General features: G+C 38.0%; 2 protein-coding genes, 1 non-coding gene and 1 pseudogene across 3 annotated transcripts; 2 read left to right on the top strand and 2 right to left on the bottom strand.

Moving 5' to 3' along the window:
• The first annotated feature begins 531 nt into the window (after positions 1–531).
• LOC120181872 lies at positions 532–664 on the top strand. The gene has a single exon (XR_005521787.1). It is a non-coding gene; the product is annotated as a small nucleolar RNA snoR77 (small nucleolar RNA).
• Positions 665–3,688: 3,024 nt separating this feature from the next.
• LOC120181870 lies at positions 3,689–7,685 on the bottom strand. Its single transcript, XM_039186909.1, has 7 exons — positions 7,356–7,685; positions 7,034–7,309; positions 6,142–6,725; positions 5,267–6,068; positions 4,425–5,213; positions 4,242–4,276; positions 3,689–3,968 (listed from the first exon to the last, which is right to left on the bottom strand). The coding sequence occupies exons 1-7, from the start codon at positions 7,683–7,685 to the stop codon at positions 3,689–3,691; spliced, it is 3,096 nt and encodes a 1,031-aa protein (XP_039042840.1).
• A 3,226-nt stretch (positions 7,686–10,911) lies between these two features.
• On the top strand, positions 10,912–13,485 carry LOC120181868 (annotated as a pseudogene).
• A 246-nt stretch (positions 13,486–13,731) lies between these two features.
• Positions 13,732–14,754, bottom strand: LOC120181867 (F-box protein At5g49610-like). The gene has a single exon (XM_039186908.1). The coding sequence runs from the start codon at positions 14,752–14,754 to the stop codon at positions 13,732–13,734; it is 1,023 nt and encodes a 340-aa protein (XP_039042839.1).
• Positions 14,755–18,360: the final 3,606 nt, after the last annotated feature.

Below are 18,360 nucleotides of genomic sequence, written 5' to 3'. Positions count from 1 at the left end.
GGCTTTGGCTAGGCCTTCTGGATCCTTCGGTTGGCGTCGTGGCAGCGTGGTAACAAAGGTTGACGAACGGCGGCCGCGTGGTCCCTAGGGTATCATCACCCTAGGGTTTGTTCTGGATGCGTGTGGGACGTTGGATCTCTCAGATCCAAGAGCTGTGATGCTGAGGCGGCTAGGGTATTGAAATGGAAACCCTAATCTGGTTTTAGGGTTAGCTGGGCCATCTGGATCTGGGTTACTGTTGGGCCTGATGTATCTGGGTTGGGCTCGTAATGTATTTGGGCCTGTAATAATATTTATTAATAATAAAATAATAATAATAATAATTATAATTATAATAATAATAATATAAATAATATTCAAATGAAAAAAATGAGTATCTTCATCTGCCAGGGAGATGAATGCAGTTCGCCAGACTAAAAAATATTCAATTTCGATCTCAAATTTTTGCTATGATGTATATCTATGTAGTAGATTTTAATGGTCGAGTTGATATATCTCTTTATATATGTATATAACCTCGAGTAGTAATTCAGGCAGCCTCGTTGCCTTAGATCATCATGGCAATGAAGGCGTTACACTGCTCGGATAGTAAATATTGCTTTTGCTCTTCAGTCTTGCTGAGATTTATTGATGAAGCTGTACTTATAGTAAGCCTAAGCACATTTCACCCTTTTTTGTTTTCAATGTTGTTCTTTATGTAGGGTTCTTAAGAAGAAGACGATTGAGATGGTGACATTTGATAATAAAATTTTAAAATTGAATTTATTTCACTTATTTTTAATGATATATTAAAATTTTAATTCTTTATAATTTATAGAATTATATAATTTAATCCATTAAATCAAATATAAAGTTTTACAATAATACAATTTTTAATAAAGCAGAACAAATCTAGTTTATTAACCAAAATGAGGAGAGAGAATAAAGTGATAAAAGAATTACTTAATATAGTACAAAACAATATGATCTTCATGTTGGACAGTTGATCGTATATTGATGATAGTATTAAAAACTATAATTTGTAATTTGTAATAAATAAAGATAAAATTGATTATATTCAAAGATTAATAGGAATGTGAAAATATAAAAACACCTTTATATAAATCATTATCTTTTAAAACAAAAATAGATTAAAGAAAGCGATGAACCTTCTTTCGTGACTCTCGGATAAAGCGGTTGAGTATGGGGTGTTCAATTATCACCCTAAGTGCCGCAAATCTGTCTTATTAGTCTTTTGCTTTGCGGATGATTTATTGGTGTTTGCTAAGGGTAAAGTGGATTATGTTGTTGGGGGCGTGGGATGCTATTAAATTGCTTTTGAGGTTCTAAAGTCTATGAAAGAATTAGACAAAGCCAGATATTTTCTCTTTAAGTTTTAATGGTGCTAACATGCTGCTTATTGTTGTTGCTACATGAATTAAGTGTGGTGACTTGCCTGTGAGGTATTTAGGTATTTTCCTAGTTACGAGGAGGCTCTTCGTTAGGGATCTCTTATTGCGACAATCTCGACTAGGCTGTAGAGTTAACGAGTGAGATAACTCTCGTATGTAGGAATGGCAGACGAGGGATGATAAACGAATACAATTTTATGAATTTTGTACCGTATTCGCACAAATTGGAGTGGATATGAGTACAAGTTTAGTGAGTAGTGGGTGGATGTAGATGTAAAAAGTAATACTCGTTATGGGTAATGGGTAAGTGATGGGTTTAAGATCTTACCCGCCCTGCATCCGCATGCCCCATATCCGTCCGTTCACTAACTATCCACTATATAAAATTTGGACCATTATGAATTTAGGTATAATTCTAAAGATTATTTTGTAAATATTAAGATTTTTATAAGACATGCCATGAAATGTAACCAAATATTATGACAAACTTGTTTAAAATTAAAGTCAGTCGTTTCTCCTACCTCGAATTGATGAGTATGGACGAGTACATACGTGTACAAGATGGACGGTGGATATCCAATTAGTTAATGGGTGTGGGGATAGAGTTAAGAATGTATCCGCGTGGACGGATGTGAATTTAAAAATTTTACCAATTGTGAGTGGTGGGTAAGTAGTGGATACGAAAATATCATACGGATATGTCAAAGATCTTTTGACATGGAATCAAGCGAGTGAAATCTTTTTTATCAAGAGACTCCTCCTCAAGGACAGATCCATTTGGATTGCCTCAATTCACACTTATGTCCTCAAAGAGCGATCTTTTTAGCAAATCGAAGTGCTCAATGTTGCAGTTGGACGTGGCATAGCTTGTTCTACCTTCGAGATAAGGTTGCTATGATCCAGGATTTGTTGGGAAGTTCTTTATTTTCCATTGGCCTCATTTGGCATGAGGTTCTCTTGAAAAGCGATAAGATTATTTGGGAGAGATTGGTGTGCCACTCGGGGTACATTCTTTGAAACTCCGTCATTGTTTGGATGGTGGTCCTAGGTAGATTACCTACTAAAATTAGACTCATTTGACTACTAAGGTTAGATTTCCTACTAGATAGATTGCCTACTAAGGTTAGCCTTCGAGATAAGATTGCTATGATCCAGGACTTATTGGGAAGTTCTTTATTTTCTATTGTTCTCGTTTGCCAGATCCGTTTGAAGAGCGATAACGTTATTTGGGAGAGATTTGTGTAGCACTCGAGGCATACTTCTGCTTGATCATTTGTTTATTTCTAGAATTGTTTGGGGTGGTATTTTGAAAGATTATTTGTTGAGTAGGAATGCTATGAGTTAGGACTTGGAGTCAGTTTGGTTTAATTTCAGATTGCGAGGGAAACCACTGTTGTCGCTAATACTCAAGCTGGAGTAAAATGGTTGTATTGCTGCGATTTGAAGGGAGCATACTAGAAGGTAGCTTCAGCAATACTTGATCATATTGCTGATGATGTTGTGACGCCGGTTAAGGAGTCCATCCGCTTTAGTCTGAGGGGTAAAAATGTCAGAAGGGATGGAAATGTTAATGGTTCTCTTTGTACTAACTGGAAGATAGATGTTTAGGTTTGGCTGGTCTCTGTTTATCGGCTTGCTGTGTGGTTTTGTAAATGTCCTTGTTTTAAGGGTTTTGGTGTAATATATTCATATTCATCGAAAATAATATATTAATAATTTTATAATTTAATTGATATATAATTATTTTTTGATGTAAATTAAATTAGTCCCTTAAAAATAAATATAGATTGCACACTAATGCGGCGAATATATGCTTGCAATGTGCGAGTATATGACCCACCAACACCATTAGCGTTCCTCTACGGGCGCGTGGCTTGCGTTTCTAGAACTCTACAAAGATCTCTGCTCTGTTATGCCCAACCATAGTTTGTTTTTCAACACCTTTTTTCCCCTGGTATGGCCGATACCAAAGATTCTTCCATAAACGGCACCATGTGTACTTTATTTACTCCCCTTTATATCTGTTTACCTTTAATTGAACTTTAAATCCATCTAGTTCATATATCAACGGATGAGATTTATTTTTTTATTTGGATAATTCTTTTTCATTACCCAAGAAGCAGAAAACTGCTACAGTTTATAAAATACAATAAACAAGGATACATAATCAGCAACCAATAAAGACAAAACTGCAAATACAGTAAGAGTAGCAAAGTAACCGAACTCCCACTATGTGATACCCCAACTAGCACAAAGAGTTGCATTACGTGGGTCGAAACTGCTAATATTGCATCCCATCAACCGAATCCGAACGACAGCTTTGATAACATGCAGTAGTGCATCCATTGGGCGAGCACAGCCCCCATAGAGCCTGCAATTCCTTTCCCTCCAAATGCAATAGACATGGCCTGCCAGGCAAGTCGAAGAATTCTTACAATAAGGGACTTGCCCTTAAGGCAACAGATTACCCAAGTCAGTTCACTATCCCAGCCTCTGACGCCTCTATATAGACCACATAAAGTAAGAGTAGCTCCCCATAAGTCTTTAGCAAAATTACAGCCAAAGAACAGGTGGTCTCTGCATTCAGCCACAACACCACACATTAGACATTTATCATTCTCGATATTTAAGCCCATACTAAGGAGCCTAACACGAGTAGGGAGACGATTAAGAATGGCCATCCATACTATAATGATGTGTTTAGGGATACGCCCAGGAAACCAAACAAGATGCTACCAAGAGACTTTGGGGATATTGGTGTGCAAGTCATCCCGAATACTTCTAACACTTCGGTTCTAGATTGGGCCAACAAAGAGATGAATAACAGTAGGTCTGATTTTCATGATGTACTTGAATGACCAGCTTATATTTGCAGGAATTCTCATCTGCCAGAAGTCTACATCCCCGATCACATAGGCACACATCCAGGCCACCCAGAGAGAGCCCTCACTGGCTAATAATTTTTTGATAAGGTTTATTCCATTCGCCTACGTCTTGGACGCCTAGGCTACCTTCTGACTTCAATGTACAGACCTTTTTCCAGCTGACACAAGCGCCTCTTACAGGTAAGTCAGACCCTTTCCAGAAGAATCTGGAACATAACTGCTCAATAGAGTTGATTATCTCTTTAGGAAGAACGAGCTGCATGCACCAGAAATTTGCCATGCTGAAGAGAACAGCACGGATCAATTGAAGCCTCCTTGTAAAGCTAAGGTGTTTATTGGCCCACAAATTTAGCTTTTCCCTTATCTTGTCAATTAAGCTTTGGCAGTCCTTAATAGTGAGTTTCCTAGTTACCAGTGGAACACCCAGGTAATGAAAAGGGAGATTACCCAGTTTGAAACCTGTTAACTCCTTGATGGCAGCACATTGTTCAGCAGAAATCCCAGCATAGAATATTTCACACTTACTAGCATTTAATTTTAGTCCAGACATAGAGTAGAAAGAGTCAAGAATAGTTTGTACACCAATTACAGAGTCCAGAGAGCCTTTACAGAATATTAGCAAATCATCAGCGAAGCACATGTGAGTGAGCCCAACCTTTTTACACTTAGGATGATAGCTGAACACTCCATTCTTAGCAGCTATATTAAGAAGGCTCGATAAAATGTTCATGGCTAAGACAAAAATATAAAGAGAGAAGGGATCACCCTGTCTAACACCTCTAGCCCCTTTGAAATAGCCAACAAGAGTACCATTGAAAACAATGGAGTAGCTTGGATTAGTAATACAAGCCAAAATCCAGCCTATGAATTTCTCAGGTAATCCGAGAGCATGCAAAACAATTCTCACAAAATCCCAGTTTAAGGAATCGAAAGCCTTCTGCAAATTAATTTTGAGAGCACATCTTAGAGAAATTTTCTTCCTAGAATAACCCGAACAAGTTCTTGAGCAAGTAGGGTATTATCAATTATGCTTCTCCCTTTCACAAAAGCAGATTGGTTCATTGAAATCATGCTAGGAAAGACAACAGACAGTCGGTTCACTAGAATTTTAGTAACAATCTTATATATGATAGAACAACAAGAAATAAGCCTAAAGTCTTTGATCATACTAGGATTAGGAACCTTTGGGACAAGCACAACAGCTGTAGCATTGAAGGAAGGGAGCATGAATGAGTTAGTGAAGCAATACCTGATTGCTGCCAAGAAGTCATTTCCCACAATATACCATGTCCGTTTAAAAAAGAATGAGTTGTATCCATCAGGACCGGGGGTTTTATTATCCCCTTGTCCCCATAAAGCATCTTTGATCTCAACATCATATATCTCTTTGATTAAAGCCTCAGAAGCACCCTCGGGAAGGGAATAGCCCAGAAGCTCCTTTACAGTGGTGACATTACAGCAATTGACCTCAGGATCGATCACCCCTAATTGCTTTTTAAATAAGTTAATAGCCTCATTAGACATATCATCAAAGGTTCTAAGTCTAACACCTTCTTGATTAAAAAAGACTCTAATGGTGTTGTTCATCCTCTTGCTAGCCACCATGGAGTGAAAAAACCGGGTGCCCTGATCACCTTCTCTAATCCAGTCAGCCTTTGTTTTTTGTTTATAGAAAAGAAGATCCATTTGTTCAAGGCCTCTTAACTCATCCTCAATCTTAAGTTCATCAATCATGAGGCTACAAGCAGTAACAACATCCAAATTGGCAAGCTGAATAGCCCTCAATTCTTCCCTTTTACACAAAAACTCGCCCCGAAATATCAGAAAAGTGAGCTCTATTTAGGATCTTAAGATAACTCTTTAACCGCTTTAGCTTTAAGAACAGAAAATGAGTTGGGTTCCTAATAGCTGGTGCCTGCCACGAATCACTAACAATGGATAAAAAATCTGGGTGCATAGCCCAAAAATTAAAGAACTTGAATGGCTTCGGTTTATTTGTAGCAGCTTCCTTGTGCAGCCAGACTAAGGCTGAACTGTGATCAGACTCCACAAGCACTTGAAACTCAACTTCAGAGGATGGGAAAGCCTCAAACCAACAATGATTAACCATAACACGGTCTAGTTTGCGGGAAAGGAAAGAGTCTTGCTGCTTGTTAGACCAGGTGTAAAGTGGGCCAATAAATTGGTGATAAAAGATTCCCAGGTCCTCAACACACTTCTGAAACTCGAGGATGTCACTGCTAGTGCTAGAGCTGATAGGATTAGAACTTTTCTCTATTTTTTTAAATGACATTGAAGTCGCCCCTACCAACCAGGCTGCATCACCCACAAAGCTATCTATACTACCAAGTTGCGACCAGAGTTGCCTACGGGTTATGCCATCATTGGAACCATACACCGCGGGAATGAAAAAAGATAAACCATTGAAGGTGCCTTTGAAGGTGATACACTGCTCGAAAATAAAACAGATGAAACAGTCCAAACTTCATTGCCATAAAACTCAGATTCGACCATTCTCAGCATGGGAGTAATTACAACAGAAATTCCAGCCCTCAAACTTCTTAGAAAAAATATCAGCAGCATTAGCCTCCTTGACTCTAGTCTCCAGAAGACAGAGAATATTAATGTGAAACCTTTTTGCCCATTTTAGCACAATGCTTTGCTTTAGGGGACTATTGAATCCCCTAATATTCCAGAAGCATATTAGCATAATAAAATTGTAGATGAGCCACCGCCCCTTTCCTCTGCTCTTTTAACCTTTTCAACATGTTCTTTCTTTTTTAGTTTCAGTTCTTGCACAATCTTTGCAACACCCAAAGCATCCCCTCTCTGTTTCTTACCAGAGTCAACAGGAGGGATCCCAATCAAACTGTCAGGGTCAATCAAGCTTAGGACGTCAAATTTGTTTTTAGACCCACCTCCCACAGATTTATCAGCTTTAGCAGGCCTGCCCCTGCCTCTCTTTGCATGGCGATCAATAGCATGTATAGGGAGTTCAGGTTGTTTAAACCCTTGGCCAATCCTCGCCAATCCCTGCAACATTCTCAGGACGGATCTCAACAGGCGCTGAACTATCAACCAAGCTTCCGCTGTAAACCCCAACTGGCACCTTATTAACAACTGAGGTCCCAGAACAACCCCCTTTAGGATTTAGAGCAACAACCGGGAGACTGGCACAAGCCTCATCAATAGTATAAATCAAAGCATTACCAGAACCGGAAGACTTATTTACCATATTAGCACTAGCAGAAATAGAAATGCCATTCAGGTATACAAGAGCAGTCGAGGCACCATCCTTCGAACCTACAGATCCCAAAGCGTTCAAAGTCTCACCCTTAGAAGCAACTTGAGTAGGCCTTTTGACTCTCCAGATCTGCTCAACTTTCTTCCCTTGAGGAAAATATTTCATCGAATGCCCAAAACGACCACAGTTAACGCAAGTGTTAGACAGCCAGAGTTAGGCAGCCAAGGAACATAGACTTTAACCTTGGCTATTGACTCATCACATAATATCACATCTATGTAGTTTGGGATTTGAGACCCAGCCGAAATCTCTACACAGACTCGTGCATATTCCAACATTTCCTTATTTACGGTAATCGAATCCATATGGAGTGGCTTACCAATTGCACTAGCTACGTATCTTAGCCCTTTCTTCGAAAATAGCTCCAATGGAACATTATACAAATGAATCCAAATAGGCATACAATGTAAATCAAAACTCAGCTCCTTCAAGTTAGGTTCCCATTTCCGAAGACAAATTGATTTATGTTGAACGTGCCAAGGACCGTTCTCTGAAACTCAGTCCCTAGACGAAGAATTAACAAATGAGAAAACAAAAAGATTTGGTCCAGCTTGACTCACCTTCACCGGAGACTGTTTCCCCCATAATAGGCTAACAATCTTCTGAATAGAAGCAAAGTTCGGGGCTGAATCAATGAATTAGCCAACCAAGGCGTACCTCCATTCCAAGATTCCCTCCTCAAACACGTAGCGAGGTGGCTTCACTACGCAGGAACTCTCGATCATCGAAGGAAGGAAGAAATTTAACTCCTGTTCATTCCCCACCGAGAAAAGCTTCCTCCAGTCAGAGGCACCCTCAACCTCCATGACCACACAAAAAACCCTCTAAAGAATCCCTAGAAATTACAGAAGAAAAGCAAGAATCGAAGAAGAAGGCCCGTCTTCAATCGCTATTAGCCCAACTAATATGCACCGAGTTTATTTTGAACAGAACTATACGATTGATTTTTATTTTACTTTTTATTTCTTCTATTAGTAATATTTAAATATTTTAATTACATAAAATTTATAAATAATTTTAATATAACTCTTAAGATGATTTTTTTTTGGAGATTTCTCCCCCCACCCAACAAAATTTTCGATTAGACTACATTCCCTGGACACAGATTTATTATTAACTACAACACGCAAATAAAATTTTAGATAGGTCCACATTATTCGTTAAAATAAAATTCAAAAATTGACTATCAGACTAGTCTAATATGTTGACCTACAAAGAGACATCATAACCATACAAATATCAAATATCACTCTAAATCAGTTAAGGCAAAAAAAAAAAATAGGACCATCCTCCTACATTCTACCTCTCCCTCGTGATCATTTCTCCCATACAAGGAAACATCATTTAATTAACATTTTCTTATCAGCTACGATTCTTTCACTAAATTAGAAGGATAAAGCACTAACAGTACACAAGTCACACTTGATCCATCAATAAATATTTAAAAATTATTTCAGTTATAAAATTTGCAATATATTCCATATAATAATAAATTCAGTTTTCAAAATTTTACTATAAAAATTTAAAATGTACCAAATTTAGTAAGAGAAAGAAATATTAAAATCAAATGGCCAATCAAGTATAAAAAACTGTAGGTTGAAATGATGCATTTTCTGTAAGTTGGAAACTCTGTTTTGAAAATCGAATCGGATCAGTCGGTTCAATCGGGAATCGTTGTTTAGTCTGGTTCAATTTAAACCGGTTGAACCGCTATTAGTGAACCGGTCAGAATCGCTAAACCGTTCGAACCGGATCGGCTGAAAACTGAAAAAAACCGGGAAAAACCGGGATTTTCGTTTTTTTAAAAAAAAAATTAAACCAAACAACGTCGTTTGTTAAACGAGCCAAGTCGAACTCGAGTATTGCTGAGCTCGACTCGAACTTGAAAACTTTAAAAGTAAGCTCAACTCAACTCAAACTCACAAGCTAAAAATTATTAAGTTCAACTCAAACTCGAAATATAATATTAAAACTTAAACTCAAAAAAAAATTAGAAGCTCGATTGAAACCTAAAATTCGAGCTTGATTGAAGTGAAAAAATAGTTCACTCAATGCTCACCAAAAGGCTCGATGATTTTGAATGTCAAATTACCTCTATTATTTATAGAAGTTAGTTGTGATGCGCTTCTATGTTTCTTAGCAATGTGAGATTGTTTTGTTCTTATATTTTCTCTTTAGACTTTTGGGATGCTCTTCTATGTTTCTTAGCCATGTGAGATTGTTTTTAAAAAAAATTAAACTAAACAATATCATTTTGTTATGATTTTTTTAACCCCAAATTTATTTTTTAATTATAGTTATATAATTATATTTATTATTTAATATGTTTTACTTTAAATATTATGTTGTAGTTAATTTGAATCATTTTGTTTCACTTGATTTTATAGTTTTTAACTTATATATGTTATGACTTGCTTTGAATATGACTTGTGATATAAAAAATTATTTTTTATTAAATATTTTTAGTATTTTTATTTAATTTTTTTTAAATAATTATTACGTCGTCTGATTTTTCCGACCGGTCAGACCGATTTGACCGGTTAAACTAATAAATCGATAGTATGACCAGTTCGCTAACCGATCCGGTTTTAAAAACCATGGTCGGAAACTTTGGACAAACTGGGAACCTTGCACGACTGGAAAGAAAGTCATTGTTTTTGTTTTTCAAATAAAAAATGAGTTTTTTTAGGGGTTCTCTCTACTTCCTTGAGACCTTTTTTAGATTGCCATTGCTACTACAGGATCTGGATCTCTCACTCTCTTTGCATCTCTCAACTCATCCACTCTTCTCATTACAGCCCATTCCCAGATTCAAGGTACTTTCCATCACTTAGTTGCTGCGGGTTCTTTCTTTTTCATCACTTTTATTCATCCCCTTGAGTTCATAATACTAGTTTGATCTCTGTTACTTCATCTGTTTCTTCCTTTTCTGCATTTATTGTTCAATACCATTGCATTTCAATCACATCTGCAAACCCTCAATTTATTGTCTTCCCCCATGACGATCAGCTTCTTAGATTGGTGAAGTTGACTATCAAATCTCTGCTTTGTTAACATGATTTGTGTGTGTATCTGTGTGTTAGTGATGATAACAGTAGGGATCCCTGCCCTTACATTTAAAACATGTTTTTTAAGGTTGACTGAGAAGCATACTTGTTTGTTGTCCGGTATCCATTAATTTCATAATGTCTTTGTCCACCACTTGCCCTTTTTTCAGCTTAGGGTCTGATTTTTTTTTTAAACACTTAATTGCATGCAGTGAAGGTGTTTCTTTTTGAAGTCAACGGTCAACGGTTGTTTTTTTTTTGTGGGGGGGGGGGGGAGAGAGAGCAATAAGATGGGAAAGTTAAGGGAAGTGGGTGATGCTTTGAGATACTGATAATGTTGCCTTCAATGTAGATGAAGGCAATTCATGCGTGGCATTGGCAGCTAAATGTAAAAGATATTCCCATCATGTCTGGTTCAAGAAAGAGGCCTGTGTGGATTATTGTATTGGTGAATTTCGTGATCTTGTTCTTGATTGCTGCATATGTTTACCCTCCGACGACTTCTGCCGCCTGCTTTATCTCCTCTTCCACGGACTACACTTTGACTTTTTGGAAGCAGCCACCGGCTCCGAAAGTTCCCGCTAGGGAATTAACTGATGGCGAGATAATCTCTCAGGTTGTAATTAGTGAAATCCTAAGGACACCTCCCGTCGAGTCCAGCAATCCGAAAATCACTTTCCTGTTTCTTACTCCAGGGCCACTCCCTTTTGAGGCATTATGGGATAAGTTCTTTCAGGTGTGATTTTGTTGCTCGCTCATCATTCATAGATTTTATCGTCTTCACTTTGCCTTGGTTATGGTTATGCAACCTCTTATTCACATTCATTTGATCTTTTCCTGCAGGGCCATGAAGGTAGGTTCTCCATTTATGTTCATGCTTCGAAAGAAAAGCCAGTACACACAAGTCGGCATTTTAAGGGTTGAGACATTCACAGTGAATCGGTAGGTGGAATTAATCATTTCATGCATTTTATCATGTTTAGGATTATGGCATTAAGCTATGGAAAAATTTGCATCCAAAATGCTGAGAGATTCGTAATGGAAATCTACTTTGAGAGGGTGTGCACTTGTAATTTATGCTTGATTATCACTATATAGTGCCGCCTGAAAAGCAGCTTTAAAAAATGCAGGTGGTTTGGGGGGAAATTTCCATGGTTGATGCCGAGAAGAGAGTGTTGGCACACGCACTTTCAGACCCTGATAACCAGCAGTTTGTGTTGCTGTCAGAAAGTTAATTGAGGTATAGGATTTCGTTTCTTATCATTCTCCTGATAAGTAGCTATCTGAGGCTCTACCTTTCTTTAAACCTTCTTTTACAGTTGCATACCATTACAGAACTTTTATTACGTCTACAACTACTTGACGCTCACTAACGTCAGCTTTATAGACTGGTAACCAACACTGAACTCTTCGTTTTATCCCGTCACATGTAACGTACTGTGAAAGGCTGAAAGCCTCTGCGTTTGTTGTTGTAAATTTTGAGTTTATAGAAACTACTTATCCCACATTTGATCTCTTCCTCTTGTCAGTTTTGTGGATCTCGGTCCGCATGGATCAGGGAGGTATTCAGAGCATATGATGCCCGAAGTTGAAAAGAAAGATTTTCAAAAAGGTTCACAGGTAAATCCTTTTACCATAACAATGTGGCTTCCAGCATATGTACCAATTCCAGAAAAATGGTATTGATATGTAGGGAAATTCTTGTATGCATCTATGTCTGCCTATCAGGATTCATTCTAGTCGGCATACATTAGTTAGAACAATGCTGTCGGTTGAATATGTAGTTAGCTTGGAGCTTGGTATTCAATATACAGAAATTCCGGATCTTCCATCGGGCATCCGGGTTCGCAACCAACAATAGACAATTGTGGTCAACTACATTTTGGGGTTTTCTTTTTTTGCATAAATGAAACAAACAGCGTTTCTGTGATTATAAATGTGGCAATCCGAGGTGCTAATAAGCCAGTTTCCGTTTTATTTAATTTCAGTGGTTTTCGTTGAAGCGACAACATGCTGTAATAATCATGGCGGACAGCCTATATTACACAAAGTTTAGGTATTACTGCAAGGTAATCTGCTTCATGGAGTTACCTTTTTTGTTGCAGTCAGTATTGTATGTATTATGAATAATGCAAACCACAAGTCAAATATACGGCATTTCGGAAAATTTATGCATGTTATGTGTGTTGTGACAGCCGAATATGGAAGGCCGCAATTGCTATGCCGACGAGCATTACTTACCAACTTTTTTCAACGTCGGTACATCAGACTTGTTTTGTTCTGCTTGTATCTATACTACTTGCTTTGATTCTTATGTAGAATTTACTTTTGCATGCTTGCATACAGATGATTGATCCCGATGGAATAGCAAATCGGTCGGTAACGTACGTGGACTGGTCTGAACGGAGATGGCATCCTAAATCATTTAAGCCCGAGGATATCACGTTGGAGTTCCTCAAGAATCTCACGGAACGCCGTTACATTACATATATGATTCGCGGACGTGTTCATTTGTTTATGCTTCATGTCTTCGTTGGTTGAGATTTTTAGAAAGATATTCATCGTTCTGTATTTTCTGCAGTCCATTGACGACGTCGTACATTTCACAAGTGATTCAAAGGTTAGTAAAAATATTTACTTTTTTCATCTTTTACTGTCTGTCAATATGATGCTTAAGGTCGAAATGAATGGTTAAACTTGCGAATAATGATGTTGTTTATGTGCAGAGAGTGCTGAGTGGACCTTGCATGTGGAATGGAATAAAGCGACCTTGTTATTTGTTCGCAAGAAAATGTTATCCAGAAACTTTGGAGAAATTGATGCTTCATTTCTCTAATTATATAACACAGTCTGTGTAGAGCATTTTAATAAAATTACTATTATTTTTTGATTTGATGAGCAGACTCAATCAAATTATTATTGTCATTCACCAGGATTACAAATTTTAATTCAGAAAGGGATATTTTACTAAAGGATTTTTTTTTCTAATTATAAAATATTATTAATTCAAACAAACTCCTAAATTACTGAAATTAAAAAATAAATACTTGTTTGTTCTAATCAAAACAGATACAGTAAAATAAAACAGAACCAAACAAAACTTACTAGAGAAGCTTCTTCCTCATCTGAATGGGCTCATAATCCGTGTGAACAAAAGATACCGACCATAAACACTCAAATTCTTTATCAAGTGTTATGAGTCGAGTAATTTGACCCTTCTTAAAATCATAAAACATTGCTCTGTTATCATCATCCAGCATCAGGAGAGTATCGGCGTTATAGAACGACATCGCTGTGAAACTGCCGATTCCTTTCTTTGGATCTCCAAAACCGATAGTATATTTTTTGCTCCAATACTTTGTTCTATAAGAATCCATGGTCCATATCTCCAATAACTCTGCATCTATTCGTCTCTGTGATATTACTGCCAGCTTACCTTCAAGTTTGGCGAGTTTGATCAAATAAGAAGCAGTGTAGTTGCACGATTTTGGCACCGAATTCGACTCCCAACTCTCTTTATCCAGATGAAAAGATCGTATTTTATACGTAGTTCTGCGTGTGATCCAGTGCCACCTGCCTTGAGTTGATACTCCGTCGGCCGAGTCGAAGAACTCGTATTTACCTAACTTCAAATTATGCAATCGCTTCCAGGTCCAAGTAGTCGAATCGAAGATTTTGCAATGACCCGAGGCTTCTATATCATGCGATACCCATACGATTTTGAAACACAATGGATTTGATTTGAGCACACTCACGGCGATCTTCCTCGCTGTATAATAACGATCTGGACTCCGCATGAGTTCCCACTGCCGAGTCGTGGGTTTACAAATATAATGCTGATGCTGCTCTTTTGGATCTGGGCTTTTGCAAAAGACTAAGCCTGTATCGGCAACTGCAAGAATCTCCACTTCGAGATTGGGTTTCTTGGGTAAGAAATCGAAACTCAGTTTACGATCATCTTTACCTGGATCGTCGTTGCTAACGAAAGTTGAATACAAACGAAACATACTCCAGTATTGAATCAAGTATCCGCACAATGTCTCTGTTCTCTCGATGTGGGATTGCATAAAACCGGATTCGTACGTGAGAGCATTGCATTCCTTCGACAGGATTCGACACTTTCTCATCGTCTTCAAATCAGTTCTTGATAATATTTCAGATAATATATCGCGGGATGCCATGAAAAGCAACTAAAGAAACTAGCTGAAGAATAATCTGAGATGGAAACTTGATTTGAATTACGAGGGATTAATGTTCTGTATTTATAGAGACGAGGGCTGCTAATTCCTCTCTTACTCAACAACTCCTAGTTTGTGTCGTAATCATGGTCTTAAGAACCGGACCGGTTAGCGAACCGGTCATGCTACCGGTTCACTGATTCAACTGGTCGAACCGGTCCGACAGGTCGGAAGAATCGGACGACGTCATTGTAGATGCCCGATTTGTCCGGGGCGTTATTTAAATTCAATTGGGTTTTACTATTATCGTTATTAGGGTTATTAGCATAAGTTTGGTATTTGTTAGTTATTAACATGAAAATATATGACATAAAATTACAATAAAAAATAATAATAATTTATAACATGGACTAAATATATTTATTTTTACTATTACAGGGCCTACACCAGAGTTACAACTAAAACGGGCCAGACCAAACAGGCCCAAGCATAAGAGAACCCTAAAACCCGTTAGGGTTTCCAGCTTCTGGTTCTAGCCGCCGCTCACCTTGGACCGTTAGATCTGCTCCTAATACAACGGTCCAGATTAAAAGACCATTAGGGTTTTTGCCCTATGCCCAGCACCGCCTTCCACGTCCAAATCGAGCCTCTGTCGACCGTTCGTCTCCACCAGTCAGCTTCCCCCGACTGCGCAGACTCACAGAGTTCTCCCTGAAGCCCGTGACCAGCTCGCACCCGTGACCTGCAAGCACACCAAACAAGAGACAGAGCACAAAGACAAAAACAAAACAAAACGCAAGAAAAGGAGGTCTTTTTATCAACAGTTATTATCAAAAGGGGGGGTCAGGAGGAAAGAAAGGAAAAACGAACTAAAAAGCAAACTACCAGCCATCAACAACGAAAAAAACTGGAATAGAGACCAAGCAACCATCCAAGAAGAAAACACAAAAATTAGAACGATCCGTACCTATCTCGTCTGAAAAGACCCTCGTCGCCCTCATTAGGAGGCAGTGCCTCGTCGAATCGAAGGTAAACCCTTCACCCTTCGTTGGTTTCTGGTTGGTTTTAGGTGTGCATGTGCGTTTTGGGTCTAGAGTTGGAAGCTGAAGGGGTAGATCGGGGTTAGGCCATCGTTTTTGGGTTAGGTTCTAGGTAGGTTTCTGGTCAAGGTTGCTCATCGGAGTCCTCCGGGGAGGTAAGAGGTCACGGTGGCCGTAGTGTTGTGAGGTTACTAGAGGGTGAAGCCGGTTGGGTTTTCAAGTTTAGTTTAGGCTTAGGTCGCTGGTTTAGGTTGGTATTTGAAGGGGTTGTCGTCGGAGGGAGTTTAGAGGACGTCTTGGCTCCTCATCGGAGCCATTAGACGGCGGTGGCCACGACGTTGGCTATGCTTCGTCTGGGGTTTGAAGGTTGAAGAAAAAGAGATGAGAGAAAACGGCTGGGGCTCTTCTGTTTGGTTTAGGATGAGAAGAGAAAATGAAATTAGGTTTAGGATTTACCCTATTATCCCATATGTCAAAACGGCGTCGTTCCCTGATGGTTTGAAACGGTTGCGTTTCATGAAGCTGGAGTCTACTGTGTTTTGCTGGAGGGTAATTGTGAGTATGGCCATCCCAATTTTGTTTTGTCCCATTTCGATCCCTGAACCGAGCTTTGTTACAATTTTAAGTTTGTATCTTAATTTTCAGCGTGTTACATCTTAGTCCAGAACCATGTTAGGGCCATTTTAATGTTGTTTAGGCATTGGATGTGTAATTTGAGAAACTTTCAATTTGGTCATTTGCAGTATTTTGGTTGTATTATGTTTGCAGTACCCAAAAATGAAAATGTTATGAAAAAGCTTGTTATTTATTTTTTATGTTTTAGTCCTTTTAATATTTTATGCATGTTTGTTAGGTTAATTTAGATTTATTTTAAATATATGCATGCGTATATTATTTCGAGCATTTTTGTCCATACGCATAGAGTCAAGTGTAGTTTATTTATATGTTGCATGTGTATATTATTTCGAGCATGTTGTCCATACGCACTTAGGTGTATTTCTTTTTAAAGCATGTTAGCCTCATTTACTTTAATCGCATGTTTAATTAATCTTTACATTAACATCACTTTGTATGATTTGCATGATAGCCTCACGTGCATGACTCGACTCTTGTTACATAATTGGATTAAGGGTAATATATTTTTAATTTAAAACTGTCGGAATGGCTTCTCTTAACTTACTAGAGAGTTGTTTTGACAATTTTAAATTAAAATTGTATCCCGTCAGTAACGCCTAATTAAATTTGGATCTATCACTTTAAAATTTGTGAGTGAAAGAAAAAGAAATATTCGGCTATTTAAATTATTTGAGAAAAGATCGTTAGAACTCACCTAAAGATCTGGTCTCGATATTTTTAAATAATCGAATATCCTTTATCTTTCTAATGACTTGGTAATTTTAAATTTACATATTTTGTTGCTTTTCAATGTTACAAATTTTCATTTTTGTTGTTTAAAGGGATCATTAATTAAGTTAAACTCAAACTTGTGAAATTCGTTGCAAATACATTAATTAATCGACTAGGTACCGATTTAGGGCGTTGTGGGGTGTTAATCCTTCCCCACACGTAACCGACTCCCGAACTTGGATTTTGGTAACATAGACCGCAAATTTGTTGTTTTAATTAAAATTAATTTTTATTTAAAATGACAATATTTTTGGGTGCCCATTCACACCCTAATCAAGGATTGGTGGCGACTCCTCGAACCATATGTTTTTATCGTAAAGAGATTTCCAAATTTTCGAAACGAGAGGTTTTCTAAAAATCACATTGTTTTTAATTAAAAATTCAATTGAAAAGAAAATAATTAAAAATGACGCGGTTTTCAAAACCTCGCTTTCCTCCGGGATAAAAAACGTTTCGACAGCTTGGCGACTCCGCTGGTGACTTTTTAGAGAGTCAGACCTATAGTCGATTAATTAATTGTCTTTGCAAACGAAAGTTATAAGTTCGCTTTGATTTGGTTCTTGATCCCTTGTTTGTTTGAATTGTTTTGTTTGCATCTTAATTTGTAATTTGGGCTAGTGAATAAATAGTTGTACTAATGTGTGATCTACATGTTTCAGTTTTCTGACTTTCACTTTAGTCTATTGTTTCTCTTGGATCGAGGCAAAGGATTATGAGTTTCCCCACTGTTGTTGTAAACCTTTAATATTTAGAGCCTTCTAACTGTGCTCTGTCCCGTTAGGTAGGGGTGAAAGCTACGCTTACGTGAGAAAAATTACTTTTCTCCGCATGGGCTTTAGCTAGTAACCTCTGGGGTACATGCCTTATGTTTACGAGTGAAACATTGAGTTTCCTCGCATGGACATAGGGAAATGTATCCTCTCGAAATTGAACTTGATCCGTTTTAAGCCTATAATGGGTGAGGATCGAGGGTCTGGCAAGCTCAATGGGGCACCAGCAAAGGACAATTCGAGGACCCTTTTAGTGATACCAAAACCCTGCCCGTCTTATGCTGAATCTCTGTCCGCAGACACAAAGGGGAAACTCATTCTAACTTTTCCCTCGAATT

This window comes from Hibiscus syriacus, unplaced genomic scaffold, assembly GCF_006381635.1.
Source record: "Hibiscus syriacus cultivar Baekdansim isolate YM2019G1 unplaced genomic scaffold, ASM638163v2 tig00112540_pilon, whole genome shotgun sequence".
NCBI lineage: Eukaryota > Viridiplantae > Streptophyta > Magnoliopsida > Malvales > Malvaceae > Hibiscus > Hibiscus syriacus.
The sequence above is the reverse complement of the archived record's forward strand: the minus strand, read 5'-3'. Positions and strand labels throughout refer to the sequence as shown.